Source organism: Lissotriton helveticus, chromosome 5_1 (genome assembly GCF_964261635.1).
Source record: "Lissotriton helveticus chromosome 5_1, aLisHel1.1, whole genome shotgun sequence".
Taxonomy (NCBI): Eukaryota; Metazoa; Chordata; class Amphibia; order Caudata; family Salamandridae; genus Lissotriton; species Lissotriton helveticus.
The window spans coordinates 1,551,242,824-1,551,262,906 of NC_136065.1; the positions used below are offsets into that span (position 1 = coordinate 1,551,242,824).

Genomic DNA, 20,083 nt, shown 5'->3' on the forward strand with positions numbered 1-20,083 from the left:
AAACAGTGTTTATAACGGGCCACGATTAAGAGCTCTGGAGTTGAGGCTGAGACACTGCAAGTTTCTCACGGTGCCTGTCAGAGTTAAATCAACTTAAAATAAAAACCAAGGATTTACTTACCCACTACCTCGTGCTTGGTGCTCCTCTTAGTCTTGACAGTCGTTGGCTCTACACAAGCTCCCAAAGCCTCGGTCAACTCCCCTGTACCAATCCAGGCACTGCCCTTAGGCAGCATAGAGGAGCACTAGGATTGGCTGGAGTGCGCTGGTTCGATGCTCCTTTAGCTGCTGCGGGCGTGTGCCTGCTCTCCACCTAGCTGTCTTAGACAGCTCGGGTTGTAGTGCTTAAACTGAGCAGGTCAGGTTGGCCGTCGCAAGACAGACGGTCAAAGTTACATGCACACTTGTAAACTGAAGTGCACACTGTTCCTCCCTGCTGCTGCTCCCGCCCTCAGACTTGGCTGCTACCTCCAAGAAAAATAAAATGGTAATACACTTTTTTATTATCATTTTATTTGTTATGTTTCCTGCACTTCCCATCATGGAGTCACCGCCACAGATGGCATGGATGCAGAGGATTCCATTATTTGCAAGGGGTTTGCATTGTCGCCATTAAAATCAGGGAAACTCCCTTGAAATTTAGCTTCCTTGCAATCTGTATTACGGAAGGGGGTCCCACAAGTATTTACTGCCTCATCTTTAATACCTAAGTGCCAAGGCGACGCAGAGAGCAGGCACAAACACGTGTTGCGTTCCTCAGACACTTTTGATAATACAACCCCTGGAGTTGCTGACAGAGCTCTGTGAACAATGGAACTCTGGGCTATTTTCTCCCAATGTTTTGGAAAAATGTTGGATTTCTATTGGTTAGCAGCCCAATATGTGATAGGAGCTGTGTATGACAAACCTCTAATGCGCTATCTAGTTTTGGAAAGTCCATGGTTCAATTTTGAGTGAAGGACTCATTCAATGAAACCATTCAGTGCTGCTTCAATGTGGACTACTGGGGGAGTGAGTGTTTTGCAGATCTGAGTTGTCTGGATCTTCCAGAACCCAGCAATGCACATTACATTTTAAAATTTACATTGACAGAGTAGACAACCTTGAACTCTCATATTGGCTATATTCAAACTATGCATTCACTCAGATTACACTCAATTGCCCTTAATGTAACTTGCATGTAGATCATCCCTTACAACCTGATTTATTAAAGTAAACCAAGAGCGGGAAAGACGATGCCAAAGTAAGATTCAGTGTGTCTTTTACGGATGAGGTCATTGGTGGAATTTTCACCCTGGTTCACATGCTTTTGGTTACTTGACACATGCATGCACACTCATACGCACACATAAAGACTCCATGTTTAGTAAGTACCGGGTGTAATAAATGCTTTTGTACAAATAAATGCCTGCATATCATACTTCACAAGAAGTAAGGAAACAAACTACCAAATTATTAAAGGTGACCTGTAAGAAGTAGGTTGCAGGAGCTCCTCTCTGACACCAGCAGGATATCAGTGGGTAGCAGGTGACTGATAACTATCCCACAAAAAGGGGCCTATACATTCTTCAATCACATTTAGAATCTGAAACAAAAACTGTAATGATCGAATGTGGCAGCTAACACAATTATAGTATCCACTGACGAATGACAAAATCCCACATTTTAGAACTGTGATGTCACATAATACAAAGTTGTTTAAACTATGCAGGTAATATTTCCCATATTATTTATGTGTAAGAGTCCTAGTAATGAATAACTACGCAGGATCGAATTACAGATAATCAACTCTGTGTTATTTAGTTTACTATGTTTTTGTAAGTAGGTAAATCAACTGTAGAATGCCTGCTCCTAACAGTGATATCATAACTTCTGTGTTATTTCTGTTGATGAAAGCTACCTATAATGTAGATTTTGTTTTCTAACTCTTTATATTGGTTGTAAAAGCAGAATGATGGCAGAATAGTCTCACAATTAAGCAGCTCATGTTATTAAAGCATTCTATTAAACACAACTGTCTGCAATGTACCCTCATGGTGCATCACAAGAATGATATGAAATCAACAGCACACAGAACTGTTTGGAACAATAGGCGTTTTATTATAGGATTAGTGTTCTCTATACAAAATAATCCGTCTGTTTCTTACAGTGATTCCAAAAAAGGAACATCACATTTTGGCCATTACTCTCATGCACTCAATCATTAATTCAATCTTTGCAACCTCCTATCGAGTAATCAACCCTTCAGCTCTGACCTACACCAACCCCACCCACCCCCACTGGCCAGGCAGATCACATCTCATTCAGTATAAGCGAAAGCTTCATACAGACGAGAAGGCATCTTGCCTGTACATCTTCCTCCAACCCATCCCTAGTCCAGCAATAAATACAAAAGAACACACTGCACCTCGCCTCATACTTTACACTACTTCTTTACTGTTCGGATAGGTGGGACTTAGAAGATCCTTTTTAAGCGATGATGCCCAACACCTGGTTGCAACCTGATTCGGACTCTTGAGACATTCTGACCCATTTTAAATACAACAAAAAATAAATAACTACATATGAGGCATTATGAGAGTGGTTCCTGCACAGAGGAGGAAGTCCAGTTGACATATTTTGTGACAGCTGCTGATATGTTTGCAACTCGAGAAACTACAGTGAGCATTTGAGAACTTCTCGGCAGATTCTTGTATGGTATGGTCATGCATGAAGACAGAAGGAAAGGGGAACCACTGAAAAAACATCTCAGGTTCATGGTTGCCATGGAAGAACAATCATGAGAAATGGAAGGTGCATGTTTGTCATTCTGCAAGTGGCCTGCACACGCAACACGCTCCAGGGTAATCCCTTATCTTCTGGGTGGGCAAATGGCTCCTTAGGCACAAGCTACGTTTTTGCTGCAGCATAGGAATCCACCTGCTGTCCATTAAATATCAGTCCACACAACCAAGAGGTCAAAATGGCCATGCACAGTACATGGTGAAGGACGTGCAACAATACAATGCCCCTTTACTGGACGAATTGCATGAGATCCCCTTGAGCACAATGCCCTTTCATTGGATAGGTTGAACAAGATCTCTGTACGCACAATGCTCTTTCACTGGGTGGGTTGCAAGAGTGTGTGCCTTCACTGAGTGGGTTGCATGAGATCTGGGGAAAGAAATAAGGCCACTTTTCGTGTGTATGAAGCCTCCCGTCGCACCATAAATAACATAATTAACAGTAAAAAGGCAAATAAATACATACATAGATTCTTTTTTAAGGTAATGCTGTTTTACACATATAAGTAATGAGAAACATTAATATTTACAAATCATCGGCACAGTAGAGGCAGCAAAATAAAAATAAGATAAGAAGCTTCTCTGACAGAGATATGCGACTATATCATTAGTGCAACTGGGGACGTTCTGGCGGGTTGTACATACACCAGTGTCTGATCCACGTCTCACAAGAAACTACAACTAGCCAGGTGAATAGAGCAAAAAAATGCCCACGACGGACAAGGCCAAAGGGATCTGCATAGATCAGTGGTTCTGGTAGGGGGATGGGGCATGATCAAAGCAGCCAAGGGCTACAGGTGTTAGTATCGCAAAGCTTAGTTTTAAATTGAAGTGGATGTCATCCACCACAAAAATTAGCATCCTTTGTGTTCTTTTTAAAGCCTTATTGCTTACAGCTAAAGTCTATCATGGTCATGGCTAGTTAGAAAATTTACCCTATCAGCCCAACTCGTGTTTGTGAGCATTCAAGAGAAGAGGCAGTAACATTAGTGGATATGGTGTCTGCCTGTTAAACTCAAATACTCCTGAACATAGATCTCCTATGGACCAATATTTACCAGGAAAAGGACTGCACTAGGAAGCACGACAAACCCTGAGATGAGGTACATGTAAAAATAGAGTAGCCAAGCAGCTTTGGGCACACCAGAAGAATGTATTCTGGAACATAAAGTCTAATGTTCAATAGGCCAATCGAAATAAACTGTCCAAAAAGTCTGCCTCGTGATCAAGAGCATTTTAACATTTCTCAAAGCCTGATAAAGCAACTTAATGAGGTATGCCAAACTCATCTTCTAGCCTTCTTGTTCCAGTCTAACTTCATCAAACATTCCACTCCTTTTCCTAGAAATCATTACGTCCAACATATGTTATGTGACTAATACTTCTGGAGCTTTTCCTCTGGATGCTAAATAGTGTGTGACACCATAAGCACAGTGAGGTTCAGAGCACTTCTGGGTAATACTGATGCTGATTAATGGGATATTGTTGCCACATCAACACTCTAAGCTTCTTAGAAAATCGTCATGCTAGGTCTTCACAACGTACAAGACTTTTGGGAAGTTGGACATGGCGATAAAACTGAATGCTGTACTGAAGGCTCAGGTTCAGGTTTTAAAAGAAAAATATTTTAACTGAAGCCAGATATTCATGCAGTAGTTGAGGGGACCACTTGCTTTTGATGCCTTACACAAAAATATTTTGAAGATACAATTGAAAGTTAAATACAAATGTTAGAAGCCGCAAGAACCAAGTAATTTCAATACACGTTATAGTAAAGTGAGACCTTCTGAAAAAGAACAGAAGAGATTATATAGCTGGGTATTGTGGTTTAGTTAAGATGGTTAAAAGTTCAGATACAAAGCACCACAGAGTAATACTTTGGAGATGTTTATGGGACATTAATGGGCCAGTTAATATGCTGCACACAGGAAATGTCAACAATGTGCTTGGACCAAAACTCCGGTCCTACAGTTCACCAAACAAGCATCTTTTACAAGCAGCACAAACACATGCAAATTAGGTGAATTCTTTGTGGACTTGTAATTGTGTGGCGGAACAACTTTGAGCCACTTTGTGCAGCCAGTATCTTCAGGTCAGAGGGCAAGCTTTTGGGAAAAAAAAGAGCTTTACTACTTGGTCAGCGTAGGGACAGACAGTCGACAGGCTTAGATGTATCTGAAACAAGATAACCGGACGTAGCAAGAATACACAGAACCCTGAGTTAGAAAACAAACCATCACTTAAAACAATCCAACCTTACATTTGCTGAGAGGGTTTGTATAAATTACCAATCCTTTTTGAAGTAACCCATACCAACCCACTTTATTTATACTCCAGACTAGACAACGCTCCACTTGTTTGATAGTTCAAGTAAATAGCTTATGACAAACCAGCAGTGCAGAAATAAGAAACATCATGACAATGTATTCTTCGCTCCTCCCACATTTGGTTGCCATGTAATTTCAGGCCAGCGAGGAAGGCCAGGCCTCCATGTTTGCGTTAAATACGTACAATATCGGGGGACCTGCAGATGGACTTGGGCGACTTCTTCCTATCCATTCTCTTTGATATGTTCACGACCAACTGAAATACCATTTGCACACAAAAAAACAAGTCAATTATACATAGCACCCTTCACAACAAAGAGGGTACAGAACTCATGCCAGGACAATGGACAGTGAGCTTCTATCCGTCACTCACAACTACTTGAATCAAGGCAGTTAACACAAGTACTTTTGAACTGGGTTTCAGAGATAACACGTGTTAGGCTTGGTAGGATATTTCACGTGTGCACATATTGTCTCTAATCAAACTGGATCATGTCTAACATCATGCCGCAGGTGTTCTTGCAAGAGCATATGGATGGGCACGAAAGATATGTAGTCACCTAGGAATGGACGCAGTGCATGACCTTAATTACATAACCTGAATGGATTTAACAGAGCAGCAGTGGACATGAAGTGAGGACTAAAGCCAAAGAAGTCTGACCAGGCACCACTATCAGTGTCTGGGACAACCATCCCAAAGGACAGTAATCAGGCACTAGGAGCAGCGTGAAAAGGCACCAGATGCACATTGCCTTCTCCTTCCTAATGTGTCGCTTACTTGAGATGCCCAGGCAAACCATCACCCTCGATTCTCCGGATGCTCTACCAATTTCACCCCACTAACCAACATACCCCTAACATTAACTCTGCCACAGTCTTGGACATATCCATAACACTGTCATGTTTTCAGATATAGGGAGAGAATACTATACCCACCTAAAATTCCACATTTATGGACAAAATGGAAGTTGTATTTATGCTGCTGACACCTTTTGTTAAACACCATAAAATTAAGAAATATGAAACAGTGTGTTGAAGAAGTACCTGGAGATTTGTGGGCAATCTTTGGGATCAGGGGTGAGCAGATTTCATTACTCGGATGGATGGCGGCTAGCTGCAGTTGAGGTCTCAGGACAGCACTGTGTTCAGCAAGGAGACATTGTCACTTCCAATTAAAAGCTCCAAAATCTCCCAATCTGTAGTCCTATGACATCACAGACTACGCACAAACCACTGCTGATTTGTTTGAAGATGGCACTAAATAGAGGCTTCCCCTGAGTCATAATTTGCGTAATCAACAGCGTACAGCAAGTGTATTTTTTAAATCACAAACAGTTCGAGTCAGTGAACTGTTAGCTTTTTATAAGGGCATTACTTTATAAATGTAACTTTTATCATGTGAGAGTTGCAGTACAAGTGTAGCCTATCCTCTGCTGGGTTCCCCAAGTTTCAAGTCCAACTTTAAACAAATTTGACATAACTTTCAGTTAAAATGGTCTCCTCGTACGACTTCATCGGTCGAAGCAGTCAGGTGCTGTGCCAAGTGCAGGGGTGTCACAGGTGTCTGCTCTAGAAGTGCAGACACATGTGGCCGATTCCTAGTAGACAAACCGAACACGAGGCTGCTACAAATGAGGGGTTTTCATAACACTTACAAACTGTGTTGGTGGTACTTGTGAGTCTGGTGTGACAGATGGTGTGAGAAGGGGATATGATCTGGTGTTATCCATGGTAGGTAGGAGACCTAACACGGAATTCAGATACAAAACTCCTTTGCAATGAAGCAACCAACTATGTTTTCAACTTATGTTTTATTTGGAAGCCAGACCACATGGCAGAAGATGTGACTGCCGAGTCAGCTATGAAGGAGCGTGCACCACATCCTCGCAGAGTCGCTGCTAAGCACTGCTTTTAATCACTACCCCCGGTCTGACCACTATTGGTCAATACAGAAGCAGATATCCCAAGAAGCTGAGAGATGCCAAAGCTAGGTTACAACCCTTGCTGGCAGCAGTCTCATAGCACACCTGCTTGATGCAGGAGACCACTATCCCCACTAGCCAAGGATGGAGCTTGACACTGGATTCTGATACCATCAGAGGTCGTCACAGCTGCTAGGAGTCTCATATGTGGAGAATGATACACCACTGGCATATTGCAAGACTCTGAGGCTGCATTCTGATACCAAGCCTCATAATACCAGAGTCTCCTAATGCCATTGTTCGATACCGGAGACTGATCCCACCTCTTACTGAAGCCAGTCTGCCAGAGCAAACGGCAGTGGGGGAGTCGCGTCGGATAATCACACAAGCTGAAAACCGAGGCAGATAACCCCATCTGCTGATAACTCTCTGATATTAAATTCTGCTGCAATCTGATACCACTAGCTAATGCCAGAGTCTAGGCTCTGATTAAACCACTAACTGTTAGAAGCAAACACTGTCTGACTCCAGAGAATGATGAAGTCTTTGACTGATACTGGAAATACTGACCATGCAGTCATGTATGATAATGGAGTCTGATGACTCAGCTGGATGATACCCGAGTCTGAAAATGCTATTGTCTTATTCTGCCGTTTCATAATCACTCCGGAGACTGGGTCAGAAGTCTGAAAAAAATGCTGGTAAAGAATAAAAAATGTAAAGCAACTGAAAAGTGAGAGAAGGGAAGGTACGAGAGATGTAGGAAGGAAGAGGCGAAAGGAGAGAGTCTCAGAAAGTTGAGAAGCTGAGTTTGGACGCTATGGAAGAGCAAAACGGGAGAGGAAGAGAAAGAGAGGAAATAGTGAGTAAGAAAATGTGAAAGGAAGGAGAAGCGGTGAGGGAGACAGACACATGAGGAATAGGGACAAGGGAATCGCTTGACGGGTAGAGACGGAGGAAACAGAGACTAGGAAGGAGGCAGATTATGGTTGAGGCAAGAAGAGCAAAGGTAAAGAGAATACGGAGGTGATGAAGGGGAAGAGGATAGTGAAGATAGAAAGTGGGTGAAGGGAAAGAAACAGAGAAAATGGAAACAGGGGAGTAGAGGGTGGGAGAAAGAAAGAAAACAAAACGAAAGGAGACAAGGAGTTCTGCAACCTCAAAAATTAATAAAATGGCTATCAGGGTTTTTCTTCCATGGTGACCTTCCCACTCAATACCAGGGCCATAAACCTGACACAAAGTTTTTTTTGCAGAGCGAAGCAGAACATCACTGCGAATATGAATGTGGTCTGATATGCCATTGTGCACGGCATGTCCAAACGAAGCCTATTACTCTAGAAAACCCCTTCAGCTATTTATCAATTAGAAACAACACAAAACTTTGGGCACTCCGTCCAAATTCAAACAACAAAATCAAACACTTTGATCAAAAAGGACACATAATCCAAAGCTCTCCATCATTTCTGGAACTTGTATCTTGTCACGCCGCTGTGCCTCAACTAGGCACTTTATATATCCTTATCCCTTTTTGCCCAGAGATTCTTCTCTCTTGTCACTTCACGTCAAGTATATGCACAGGCAGACAGGGATTGTGGTTAATTCCTTCAACCTCATTAAATTAAATTAAATTATCTCACGTTCCAAAAGTTTCCAGTATTACACTTCAAATGTATTTTCACTTTTGTTTTTTTTTTAGATTTTTAGCACGCCTCAATTCAGCTTTCAGTGACTTTAGTATTTCGGTGTATGATTTTTTTTCTTACTTTACCAAGCCTTATAGATGCAGGTCTAACTGTCCCACATACTAATGATTACATGTTATACTGATTCCAAGCAGGAAGGCCTGCCATTGCTCCAAAGGCCGACATGGCCCTTGACTGTCCTCGAGGATCCAGAGAGGGCTGGACCTCTGTGCAGCGGCAATCACTGTCTCTTCTGCAGCTCCCCTGCACACTGCAGGGTTCCCATGAGCGGCCTGGATGAGGAGCTGTTCAAGTGTACGAGTCTTCAATGCCACTGGCCCTGAGAGCCCCGTGAGGGCGGGGGCTTCCAATATGCCTCAGGAGGGAGATGTGTGCATGTCTGAAGCGCCTGCTGCCAAACACTGCATGAGGAATAATGTCTTCCTCTCTTCCAATCAGGAACGTCCTCTAAAAAAAGAAAATAAGGAGCTGTTCTAGATATGCATGAGCAGGGAGCAGCACAGTCTATTATAGGAAAGAGGGGTTCTGGGGCTGACGGTGAATGTGTCCCTCTGTAGCTGGCAGGTGTGCTCTCCCAAAGCATCACCGAAGTCAACTATGCCATCTGCTCACTTGCTCTTGACACCTTGGGTACTGGGAACTGCCCTTTCTGTTCATACAAATGAGTTCATTTCTCCAGTTTTCACCCTGTTTGGACGTTGTTTTGTGTTGTTGGTTTAATTCTTCCTTCCACACGCGGTTCGAACCCTGTCCTACGGTGGTGTGTGTTCGTCCATTGCAGGCGTGTGGCGCTATGCCAGGGAATAGATAGCATTGACTGGAGACGTGGCCTCCGAGCTCTCGTTGCCCTCCGTCTCATCCTTGTCTTTCTTGACTGTGTACTGACCAATGAATGAGCCGTCCTCGTTGAACTGTCCATCTCCACCCTCACCGTAGTCCACCAAACTGTCATCGCTCTCCTGCTGCTTGATAGTACCATCTAGGGAGGTCTGGCTGCCCTGCAGGGGTTTGTTGTCTTCATCACTGTGAGGGAAAGGAGGAAACAATAGCTATTAAAATCAAACGTTGAGGGAGGCAGTGATAGACAAGCTGGAAAACCACAAATTCATTCTGAGAAATCCCACTCTAGGTAAGGAAACAGGCAAGATAGTCACCCTAATAGGTACACAATTAGCTGTGGGCACTCATTCCCACAGATAAGTGTATCTGGGTCACAGACAGCTTCTAAACCATTAAAATCTAAATTATAAATATTTTTGTGACCTCCAGCTTGTATTGTACAGACATAGCACTACTTTGCTATAATGTACAATTATTGTTGCGCCACCAGAAGCTAAAAGTCATGTAAACAAACCAACCAATTTGTGCACTTATAAAGAGATTATGAACGTGGGACATAAGGGAAAGTTTCTTGCGCGTTGGTCTCATTACCAGATTGGCAGTTCAAGAGTTGGGTGTTTTTACAAGACTATAGAAAAAGATACAGAAGCAATTTTGGGAGACTGATTCCATGCTTGAAAAAAGAGAGTTAATGAATTGTTAAAACTAATGTCCAGTAAAATGACGTCTCAGAGTGTGACTCAATTCCTATTGTTAGGGATGACTGGGAGGAGTGAAGCAGTTTTATGAAGAAGGGAAAGTTAGTAACATGTAGCAATTGTTTACCAGTGCCAGTAATTCTTCATAGATTTAAACGCCTTGAATCAAGCCCTATTTTCAGAAAGGACCAAGACCCTCCCTAATGGCAGGGGAAAATCCAAGGGCTGCAAATGTGAGAAGGACCCTGTGCTGAACAATGGGGGGAGCCTGTCTCCCTCACAGTTACCGAGAGCCATTATCATTCTCATGTCCAAACCTTATGAATTCTTCCCGACACATGGGGTGGACATCACCTCTACCTAATGAAAGTGAGTGAATGGAGGGCTGCAAATCTGAATAAGGAACTTTGATGAAGAAGGGAAGGTTCTTAACCGATAACGGTAGTGATGCAGCATGAGTTTTCTTAGATTCATAGCTCTTGAAACATTCCCTGGCACCAGAAGCTCCCCACCCGGCAATGAGAATGAAAATGGTTTAATAAAAGCTGCAAATCTGAGAAAGTAAAGTTTTTCCAGACAATTGCCTGTAATGACTGGAATCCATGCTGTACTCCAAGGGAAGCCAGAAACGCAGGGACGATTTACATGATCTTCAACCCCTAAGAGCGGATAAGACACTATCACAGGTCCATGACGAAATAAAAAATATGCTAAGGTACATATCTAACAAAAAAGAGTCGGGTCCTGATATGCCCAGAAAACGATACAAAAACCTTGACAAGACACTGACAACTATTTCTCGACACCTAACTCAAGAGACAATAAAAAGGCAGCCAACTACAAAACAGGAGAGTTGACTAAGCACTTTGTTCATAAAAATCACAAATCATTGTGGGGCTCTGCATCTTTTTCGACGGACGATGAAGAGGGAAAAATTAAATAAACAATCAATTTCCCCTCGATGTTATCTGTCGAAATCAGAACAAAACTACAAGTGTTTTTAATTCCCACCACACATTAGCAACTGTTTGGGATACCTTAGCTGTGACACCAGTTTACTAATTAAAGTAATTTATATCATTTATTATATGATAAATGAGGTAAAATAGATCTTGGCAGAAAACGCAGTCCAGAGCGCAAAGAAGTAAGGATTAAAAATAGGGTAAATGATTGTATGGGTTAAATAATCAAGAAAGGTGCAACCAATTGTTCTCAACTACAAACTGTGCAGTTCTAAAAAACAACTGACAGGGGAGATGAATGGGGCAGGAAACCTCAATTTTCAGTTTTTCCAATTTTTGGAAAAGATATTTTGGGTATCAAAGGAGTTGAATGACAGGCACAGATGACATTTCCTGATCAATGGAGGTGAACACCATCCCTCGGAAACTCTATCCTACTCCCAGTTGTGAAGGGTGCATATCAATTATAATTTGCTGCAAAAAGATAAAAGTGTGTAAATCTCCATTGTTGAAAACTGGAGAATCGAGATTCAATCAATATTAATAAGGCACATGTTACATTTATTACTTTAACTTGCAGATAAAAAGACCTATCCCCACAACTTAATGTATGTAGGTGTAAATATGCATTTGTATTTAAAGAGCGCGAAAAGATAGACCCGAGCACAAAGGGGCGGCATAGCAATTATTCACAAAAGTAACTTCTCCATCCTAGAAAGTCCCTCCTGCCTCTACAACTCGTTTGAATGCCTATCGGTCAGCATCAAATCGCCCACAAACAGTTCACTTCAATGCCACCTCCTATACCACCCTCCAGGCAACTCCATCGAATTCGGTGTGCAGCTATCGGACCTGATCACCCAACCACACTCACCAACAATAACAACATAATTCTGTGTGACCTCAACCTAAGATGGAACTAAACAAAAAACCCGCTTATCCAATCTCTCAACACCCTCCTGCTAGACAACAACTTGATCCAACACTGTTCAGAGGAAACACGCCATAGAGGAGCCATCCTGGATGCAATCATCGCAGAAAAAAATGCAATCACTATTGACTTCATCATCCCCGTGGACTGGTCCGACCACCACAACATACTCTTTCATATCAACCAACCGGCCCTATCTCAACCTCCCACGCAGGCTGCTCCTTTGTGGGTCAGGAACACTTCCCGAGTCCCCCGAGAAAAACTGGAAGAAGGTCTAAGCACGCTCCTCCCAAACACGGCGGATCACCTCCCAACCACTGAACTCACTTCGCTCTACCATTCCAACTTGGCGCTCACCTTGAACCGGATAGCTCCTTTGAAACTAAAAAAAACCCAGACGCACCCCCTCCAGGTCCTGGTTCACCACAGACATCAATGAGGAAAGAAAACACCTTAGAACCCTAGAAAGAACCTGGAGGAACAACCCCTCCTCCCCCCATCCGGATCAACTCAAGGCAACACGCAGAAAGTACAATGATCTCATGAAGCGCAAAAAGACAACATTCTTCTGCTCCGCCTTAGACAATGCTCAAAACCACCCCAAAGAACTCTTTAACATCATCAAGAGCCAAACATCTAAACCAGTGACAGCCAACATGGAGGCGTCCAAAATCCACTGCGACAACTTTGCCAGCCTCAGCATTAAGCCCGCCACCCCCTTGGAAATCCCGACACCAGCAACCAATAGCAATACCCCAATGATCACGCCTACTTGCTGGTCTGCCTTCCGTCCCGTCCAGGAAGAAGTGGTAAGCAATCTGATTGCCACCGCTAAACCCTCTTCCCACTCCCTTGATCAGCTTCCCTCAAGACTGACTAAAGACTTGAAGCTTACACTAGCCCCAATTTGGTGCAAGATCATCAACAGCTCACTGAGCGAGGGATGCATTCCAGACTGCCTCAAAATTGGACAAGTCACGCCGCGCCGCTATTAAAAAAACCAGGCCTCGAGCCTAAGGACATGAACAACTTTAGACCGGTATCGAATCTTCCTCTCCTTTCCAAATTTCTAGAAAGATGTGTTCTTCCACAATTAACCCAACACCTGGAGAACATCAAACTACTAGACCCACACCAATCAGGATTCAGAAAGGGCTGTAGCACCGAAACCGCAATCTTAAATTTCTTAGACGATCTTCACATGTCACTCGACTCTGATCAATGTAGCCTTCCCATCCTCCTAGATCTGTCGGCCACATTTGACACTGTTGACCACACCCTGCTCCTCAAAGTCCTCCAGGAGAGAGCGGGCATTGAAAAGACGGTTCCTAAAATGGTACTCCATCTTTTTCCATAACCGTACACAAAGAATAAAAATCAACAACTTTGAATCGGACCCCCTTCCAGTTAGCCGAGGAGTTCCTCAAGGGTCAGTTCTCTCCCTACAACTTTTCAACATTTATATAGAACCCCTCACCACACTGCTAAGAATCTCCAACATCCCCTTCCACCTCTATGCGGATGACACACAACTCTATCTGGAAACCTCCTCAATCGCAGACATTCACAGACTTAATGTCACGCTCATTGAGGTCCAACAGTGGCTCCCAACCAACCACCTCAAACTTAACCAAGAGAAAACCGTAGTGCTCCTCATCTCTAATAGGGACGAAAACCCCCAAATCGTTGAATGGCTCAAAGCCTTAGACACCCTCAACGGCGCCATTACGACAACTGACTCAGTGAAATCCTTAGGGATTACCCTTGACCCCAAACTGGACTTGAAAAAACACATTTCAAAGACCGCCAAAAGCGCGTTACTAAATCTGAAACTACTCTACAAAATAAAACCCTTCCTACCCCTGAAAGATCTTAAACCGGCCACTCAGGCACTGGTGCTCTCCAGAATTGACTATGGCATCGCAGCACAGACCGGGTCAGCAACATCGCACCTAGGTCCTCTCTCGACTACCCTCAAAGCCGCAGCAAGAATGGTCACAGGAACGAAGAAATATGAGCACATCTCTCTGGCACTCAAGGAACTGAAATGGCTTCCTATTGACCAGCGAGCCAGCTTCCGTACAGCTTGCCTCACGCACAAAGCCTTGCACACAGGCAAACCGAATACCTGGCCGCCAAACCCAATGAGCTGATCTGGCCAGGAACCTCAGAAGCTCCAACACGCTTCTTCTCATCGCACTCAAATCACGGAAACACAAAACCGCAAACAAATCCTTTGCGGGTAATGCTCCTAAGATCTGGAACTCCATCCCCCCCACATCAGAATGACCACCTTCTTCCTGAAACTCAAGACATTACTCAAAGCCCTCTTCCTAGAACGTGCTCTGCCGTAACGAAAATCCCGCTTCTGTCTGGGGGTAGGACAGCTATCTCCCCCTCCCGAAACCCCCCAGCCGGATGTGGCGCTCTCGAACTCTGTTCCTCGTTACTCACTAGTTGATGATCTGCAGACTTTTATTTCTCTTATTGTCTTTGTGTTCTTGTTGGCCGCCCAAAATGTTCTTGTTCATAACTGTACATGCGGTGAAGCGCTCTGATACCCTCGGGTCCAGCTAGCGCTATACAAAACTTCAATAAATAAAAAAGTAAAAAATGTTGACAGGGTTCAAAGGAGCATTAACAAGGAAGGCTTGCAGTCTGTTTTTTTCTTCTTGCAATGTTTTGTCTCCAGTCTGGTGGTATGCAGGCTCTTGGCCTGATGTTGACCCAACGCAATTGTTAATTTGTTTGCTAGGTCAGCTGGGGTCTTCCACTGCCTGTGGAATCATTTTCAAGGGTTCTATAGTGGTATTAGGTAGACTGCTGCATTCATCCAGGTCGGAGAAAACAAAGGCTTGCGTGGTTGTTCGAAAGTCATCTTCTGGAAGAAACAGCTTCTCTTTCTTCAAGAGAAAGATTTGGGACTAAGCAGTCTTGCAATGTTTTACTTGAATGAGATGTCTGTGTTGTGGATGAGTCCCAAAGATATTGCATGTCTGTCAGCCTGGGGTGAAGCCAGGTAGGTTAATGTGGGATTGCCAGGCTGGAATCTGTGAGGAATGACATGTTGTGGGGTTTACCTTCAGGAAGTTACTTGACATCCAAGATGGAGGCAGAATTTGAGTCTCTGTATTTCGTTGGGTGAGGATATTTTTAGAGAGACTTTGGTATCATCTCTGTATTGATAGAGCTTCATGCTTCTGTCTGCAAGAATTGATCCATGTGCATGTGAAAGCTGTTGGGAGAGAAGAAGGAGCAGTGGGGTATTCCACAGGAGATGGGGTCTTGTAGAACATATTTGCATGAGATAGAACCAGGTTTTGAGATATAATGTAAACCATTTGAAGGTAGTATCTGAAAATGCAATGCATGTTTTCCGGGTTGTTGATCAGAGAAGAATGGTTGACTGTTCAATGACTTCTGAGAGGCCACAAAAGGACGAGGAGGCATGGGTTTTTCCTGTTGTTGAGAAAAAGGGAGGCGTCAACTACTTGTAGTATGTATGTCTCAGTGCTGTGGCATGGTCTGAAGCCTGGCAGTAGAAGATTAATCTTGCTGATGTGCTCTGTTAGCTAAGCGGCAACTGATTTCTGAAAGATTTTTCCTTTGAATGGAAGGTGGGTAATAGTGTGGACGTTGGTCAATTTGGCTGGGTCCAGTGTAGTTTCTTTAGCAAAGGCTAGGTCTGACAGGTCTCAAGGGCATCTGTGAATGTTCTTTGAGTTAGGGAGGCGTAAACAATGTGGAGGATGGGTATGATCACATTCTTCTTGGAGCGATTTGATAATGGATGAAGGAAAGGTATCATCCTATTTGGAAGGTGCCTTAAGAGAGTTCAGGATATTGGCGTGTTCCATGTATGAGACTGCACTGAAGGAGGTCCATTTGGTATTGAGGCAAAGGGTGATGGCTGGAATTGTGGAGAGCATGGAAGTGATAATAATGCTCGATCTGATTTTGTACATCTTCTCGGTGAAGAACAGGTCGATGATGTTGCTTGTGTTGACTGTAGCAGGGGTTGTGGTTTTTTGGAGAGAATTCAATCAATCAATCATAGCATTTGTATAGCGCGCTACTCACCCAGAGGGGTCTCAAGGGTCTGGCGGGGGGGGGGGGGGGGGGCGGGGGAGGGTCTGCTACTGCTCGAAGAGCCAGGTCTTGAGTTGCTTCCTGAAGGATAGATGGTCCTGGGTCAGCCGGAGGTGGATGGGGAGGGAGTTCCATGTCTTGGCTGCCAGGTAGGAGAAGGACCTTCCTCCGGTGGTGGCTCTGCGGATGCGTGGAACGGAGGCGAGGGCGAGGCTGGTGGATCGTAGCTGGCGGGTGGGAGTGTAGAAGGTCAGGCGGTTGTTGAGGTACCTTGGGCCCAGGTCGTGGAGAGCCTTGTGTGCGTGGGTGAGGAGTCTGAACGTGATCCTCTTGCTGACGGGGAGCCAGTACAGGTCTTTCAGGTGTCCGGAGATGTGGCTGTGTCGGGGGATGTCCAGGATGAGTCGTGCGGAGGCGTTCTGGATGCGTTGGAGTCTTTTCTGAAGTTTGGCTGTGGTTCCGGCGTAGAGGGTGTTTCCGTAGTCCAGTCGGCTGGTGACGAGTGCCTGGTGACCGTCTTCCTGGTTTCGGTGGGGATCCACCGGAATATCTTTCGGAGCATATGCAGGGTGTTGAAGCACGACGACGAGACGGCGTTGACTTGTCTGGTCATCGAGAGGGAGGAGTCCAGGATGAAGCTAAGGTTGCGTGTGTGGTCCGTTGGCTTGGGAGCGGTGCCCAGGGCAGGGGGCCACCAGGAGTCGTCCCAGGCGGAGGGCGATGATCCCAGGATGAGGACTTCCGTCTTGTCCGAGTTCAATTTCAGGCGGCTGTTCTTCATCCATTCGGCAATGTCTTTCATCCCTTCGTGTAGGCTGGTTCTGGCGGTGGCGGGGTCGTTGGTGAGGGAGAGGATCAGCTGGGTGTCGTCGGCGTAGGAGATGATGTTGAGGTTGTGTTGGCATGCGATGGCTGCGAGAGGGCTCATGTAGACATTGAAGAGGGTGGGGCTGAGTGATGATCCTTGTGGTACGCCGCAGATGACTTTGGTGGCCTCGGATCTGAACGAGGGGAGGCGGACCCTCTGGGTTCTTCCGGTGAGGAACGAGATGATCCACTCCAGTGCCTTCTCTTGGATTCCGATGTTGTTGAGGCGCTGCACTAGGGTGCGGTGGCAGACCGTGTCGAACGCTGCGGAGAGGTCCAGGAGGATGAGGGCAGCTGTTTCCCCGTTGTCGAGCAGGGATCTGATGTCGTCTGTGGCTGCGATGAGGGCGGTCTCGGTGAGGTGGTTGGCTCGGAAGCCGGACTGCGAGTGGTTGAGGGATCCGTTCGTCTCGAGGAAGGCCGCAAGCTGTCTGTTCACGGTCTTCTCGATGACCTTGGCAGGAAAAGGGAGAGCGAGATGGGACGGTAGTTCTTGAGGTCGGTGGGATCCGCTGTAGGTTTCTTCAGGAGTGCGCTGAGCTCGGCGTGCTTCCAGCTCTCCGGGAAGGTGGCGGTGTTGAAGGAGGAGTTGATGATGTCCCGGAGTTGGGGTGTGATGATGGAGTCGGCTTTGTTAAAGACGTGGTGGGGGCAGGGGACGGTTGGTGATCCGGAGTGGATGGTGTTCATCATGCGGGTGGTGTCTTCGGTGCTGACCGGGGTCCAGGCGCGGAGGGTGGTGGTGGCGGGTGTCGGCTCGGTGGTTGGGTGCGTGGTCTGTGCGCCGAAGCTGTTGTGTATGTCGGCGATCTTGCTGTGAAAGAACGAGGCGAGTGAGTCGCAGAGGTCTTGCGAGGGAGTGATGTCGTTGTTTCCAGCGCTGGGGTTGGAGAGCTCTTTGACGATGCTGAAGAGTTCCTTGCTGTTGTGGGCGTTGTTGTCCAGTCGTTCCTTGAATGCTGTCTTCTTGGTGGTGCGGATCAGCTGGTGGTGTTTGCGGGTGGCGTGCTTGAGGGCAGTCATGTTGTCTGTGGTCTGGTTGTTGCTCCAGGCTTTCTCGAGGGTACGGCAGTTCTTCTTGGAGTTCTTGAGTTCGTCGGTGAACCAGGAGGCTTTCTTGCTGCCGGGTCTGCTTGGAGGGGTCTTCATTGGTGCGAGATTGTCATCGCAGTTGGTGATCCACTGTGTGAGGTTGCTGGCTGCTTCGTTGGGGTCTGTTGTGCTGGCGGGAGGGTTCTGGCTGAGGGAGGTGGTGAGCTGGTCGGCGGTGATCTTGTTCCAGCTCCTGCGAGGAACCTGTTGCGGGTGGTGGTGGGTCGTGGTTCTTCTAAAGCTGAAGTGGACGCAGCTGTGGTCTGTCCAATGAATTCCGGTGGAGTGGCTGAAGGAGATGTGCTTGATGGAGGAGAAGACGGGGTCAAGCGTGTGGCTGGCGTGGTGGGTGGGGGTGTTCACCAGTTGCTTGAGTCCGAGGTTGACGAAGTTGTCCAGCAGGGTGGTGGTGTTGGTGTCGTTGTTGTTCTCCAGGTGGAAGTTGAAGTCCCCTAGGAGGATGTAGTCAGCGGAGGGGAGGGAGTGCGGGCTGATGAAGTCGGCGATGTCTTTGCTGAATTGTGTGCGTGGTCCCGGGGGTCTGTAGATGAGGGTGCCTCTGAGGGTCGTCTTGGGGTCGGTGTGTATCTGCAAGTGGAGGTGTTCTGCGGCGGTGATGGTGTCGTCGGAGTTGGTCGTGATGCGGATGGTGTTCTTGTGTACGATGGCGATGCCTCCTCCAGTCTGGTTGACGCGGTCCTTCCGGGTGATCTTGTATCCGTCCGGGATGGCGATGGCGATGTCGGGGGCTGAAGAGGCGTTCATCCAGGTTTCCGTGAGGAAGGCGACGTCTGGTGAAGTTGTGTCGAGGAGGTTCCAGAGTTCCACAGCGTGTCTGTGGACGGAGCGGGTGTTGAGCAGGATGCACTTGAGGTGGTTGTTGCTGGTGCTCGGCTTGGCAGGTGCGGTGCAGGTTCGGAGGCAGGTGAATCGGCAGGCTTTGCAGGTGAAGGGTCCGTGGGTGTGTTTCGGGTTGGCTCGGTAGCAGGCGGGGTTCCGGCCGGCATTGAGTGCGTTGAGGGCTGCGGCGTCGTAGGTCCATCAGTTGGTCTTGCATCGGCGGGGACCAGGGGTCCTGGCGCTGGGCGCGGGCGGGTGCAGACAGGCTTGCCTTTGGCGCACAATCGGCGCGCCCGCTGCGCGTGGCTGCTGCGCGTACCCGTGGGTGTCATAAGTAAGGAGCCGGGAGGGAGGAGCAGCTGGGTGGCGGGAGCGGGCGGCGAATGGGCTGGAAGGGGGAGGTGCCGCAGGGAGGCAGCGGCGGGAAAGTAGGCGGCTCAGCGGCGGCCGGCGGCTGGAGCGGCAGAAGCGAGGCAGGAGCGTAAAAAAATCCAGGCAGGTAGCAGCGGTGTGTGGGGGCGACCTCGCCTGGTTACAGGCTCAGAATTGGTGCAGTGTTGGTTAGCCTCTGAGAGGACTTTGATTGCGTCACAAACAGTGATCTTGAAATAAGATGCTTTAGCTGTGATTATGATAGATCTGCAAATAGAGCAGTGTTCTCAATATGATGAGGTTATCTGAGAGTTATGATTGTCTTAATTTATTTTCCTGTTTGCATGTGGTACATTTATGTTCATTAAGGTATTGAGTGTATCTGGGTGATTTGCCTCAGTGGATTGGGTTTTCAGTAAAGCATAGGATTCGATATGATTTATTATAGTGGTGCAGTAGAAGTCGATTAGAGTACTGACATCTGTGGCTGGTGGAAGTGTTCTGGCGGCTTGTTTTTCTTGGCTTTTTTCCTCCTGAAGACAAGTTTTAGCTCCAGATAATCTATGTGGAGCTAATTTCCTGGTTCGACCACAATCAGTGGATATTTAGGTCCTGGCAGTGAACTCTCAAGCATTAGTGTGCTAAGTTGGTTCT

At 46.2% G+C, this 20,083-nt stretch overlaps 1 protein-coding gene across 1 annotated transcript in view; it reads right to left on the reverse strand.

Moving 5' to 3' along the window:
- Nucleotides 1-2,077: 2,077 nt before the first annotated feature.
- Nucleotides 2,078-20,083, reverse strand: part of NFASC (neurofascin) — a 639,840-nt gene continuing 621,834 nt past the window's right edge. Inside the window, exon 32 of the mRNA XM_078644633.1 lies at nucleotides 2,078-9,761. Coding sequence (XP_078500759.1) covers nucleotides 9,530-9,761 — 232 coding nt within the window. The 3' untranslated portion in view covers nucleotides 2,078-9,529. The remainder of the gene's footprint in view (nucleotides 9,762-20,083) is intronic.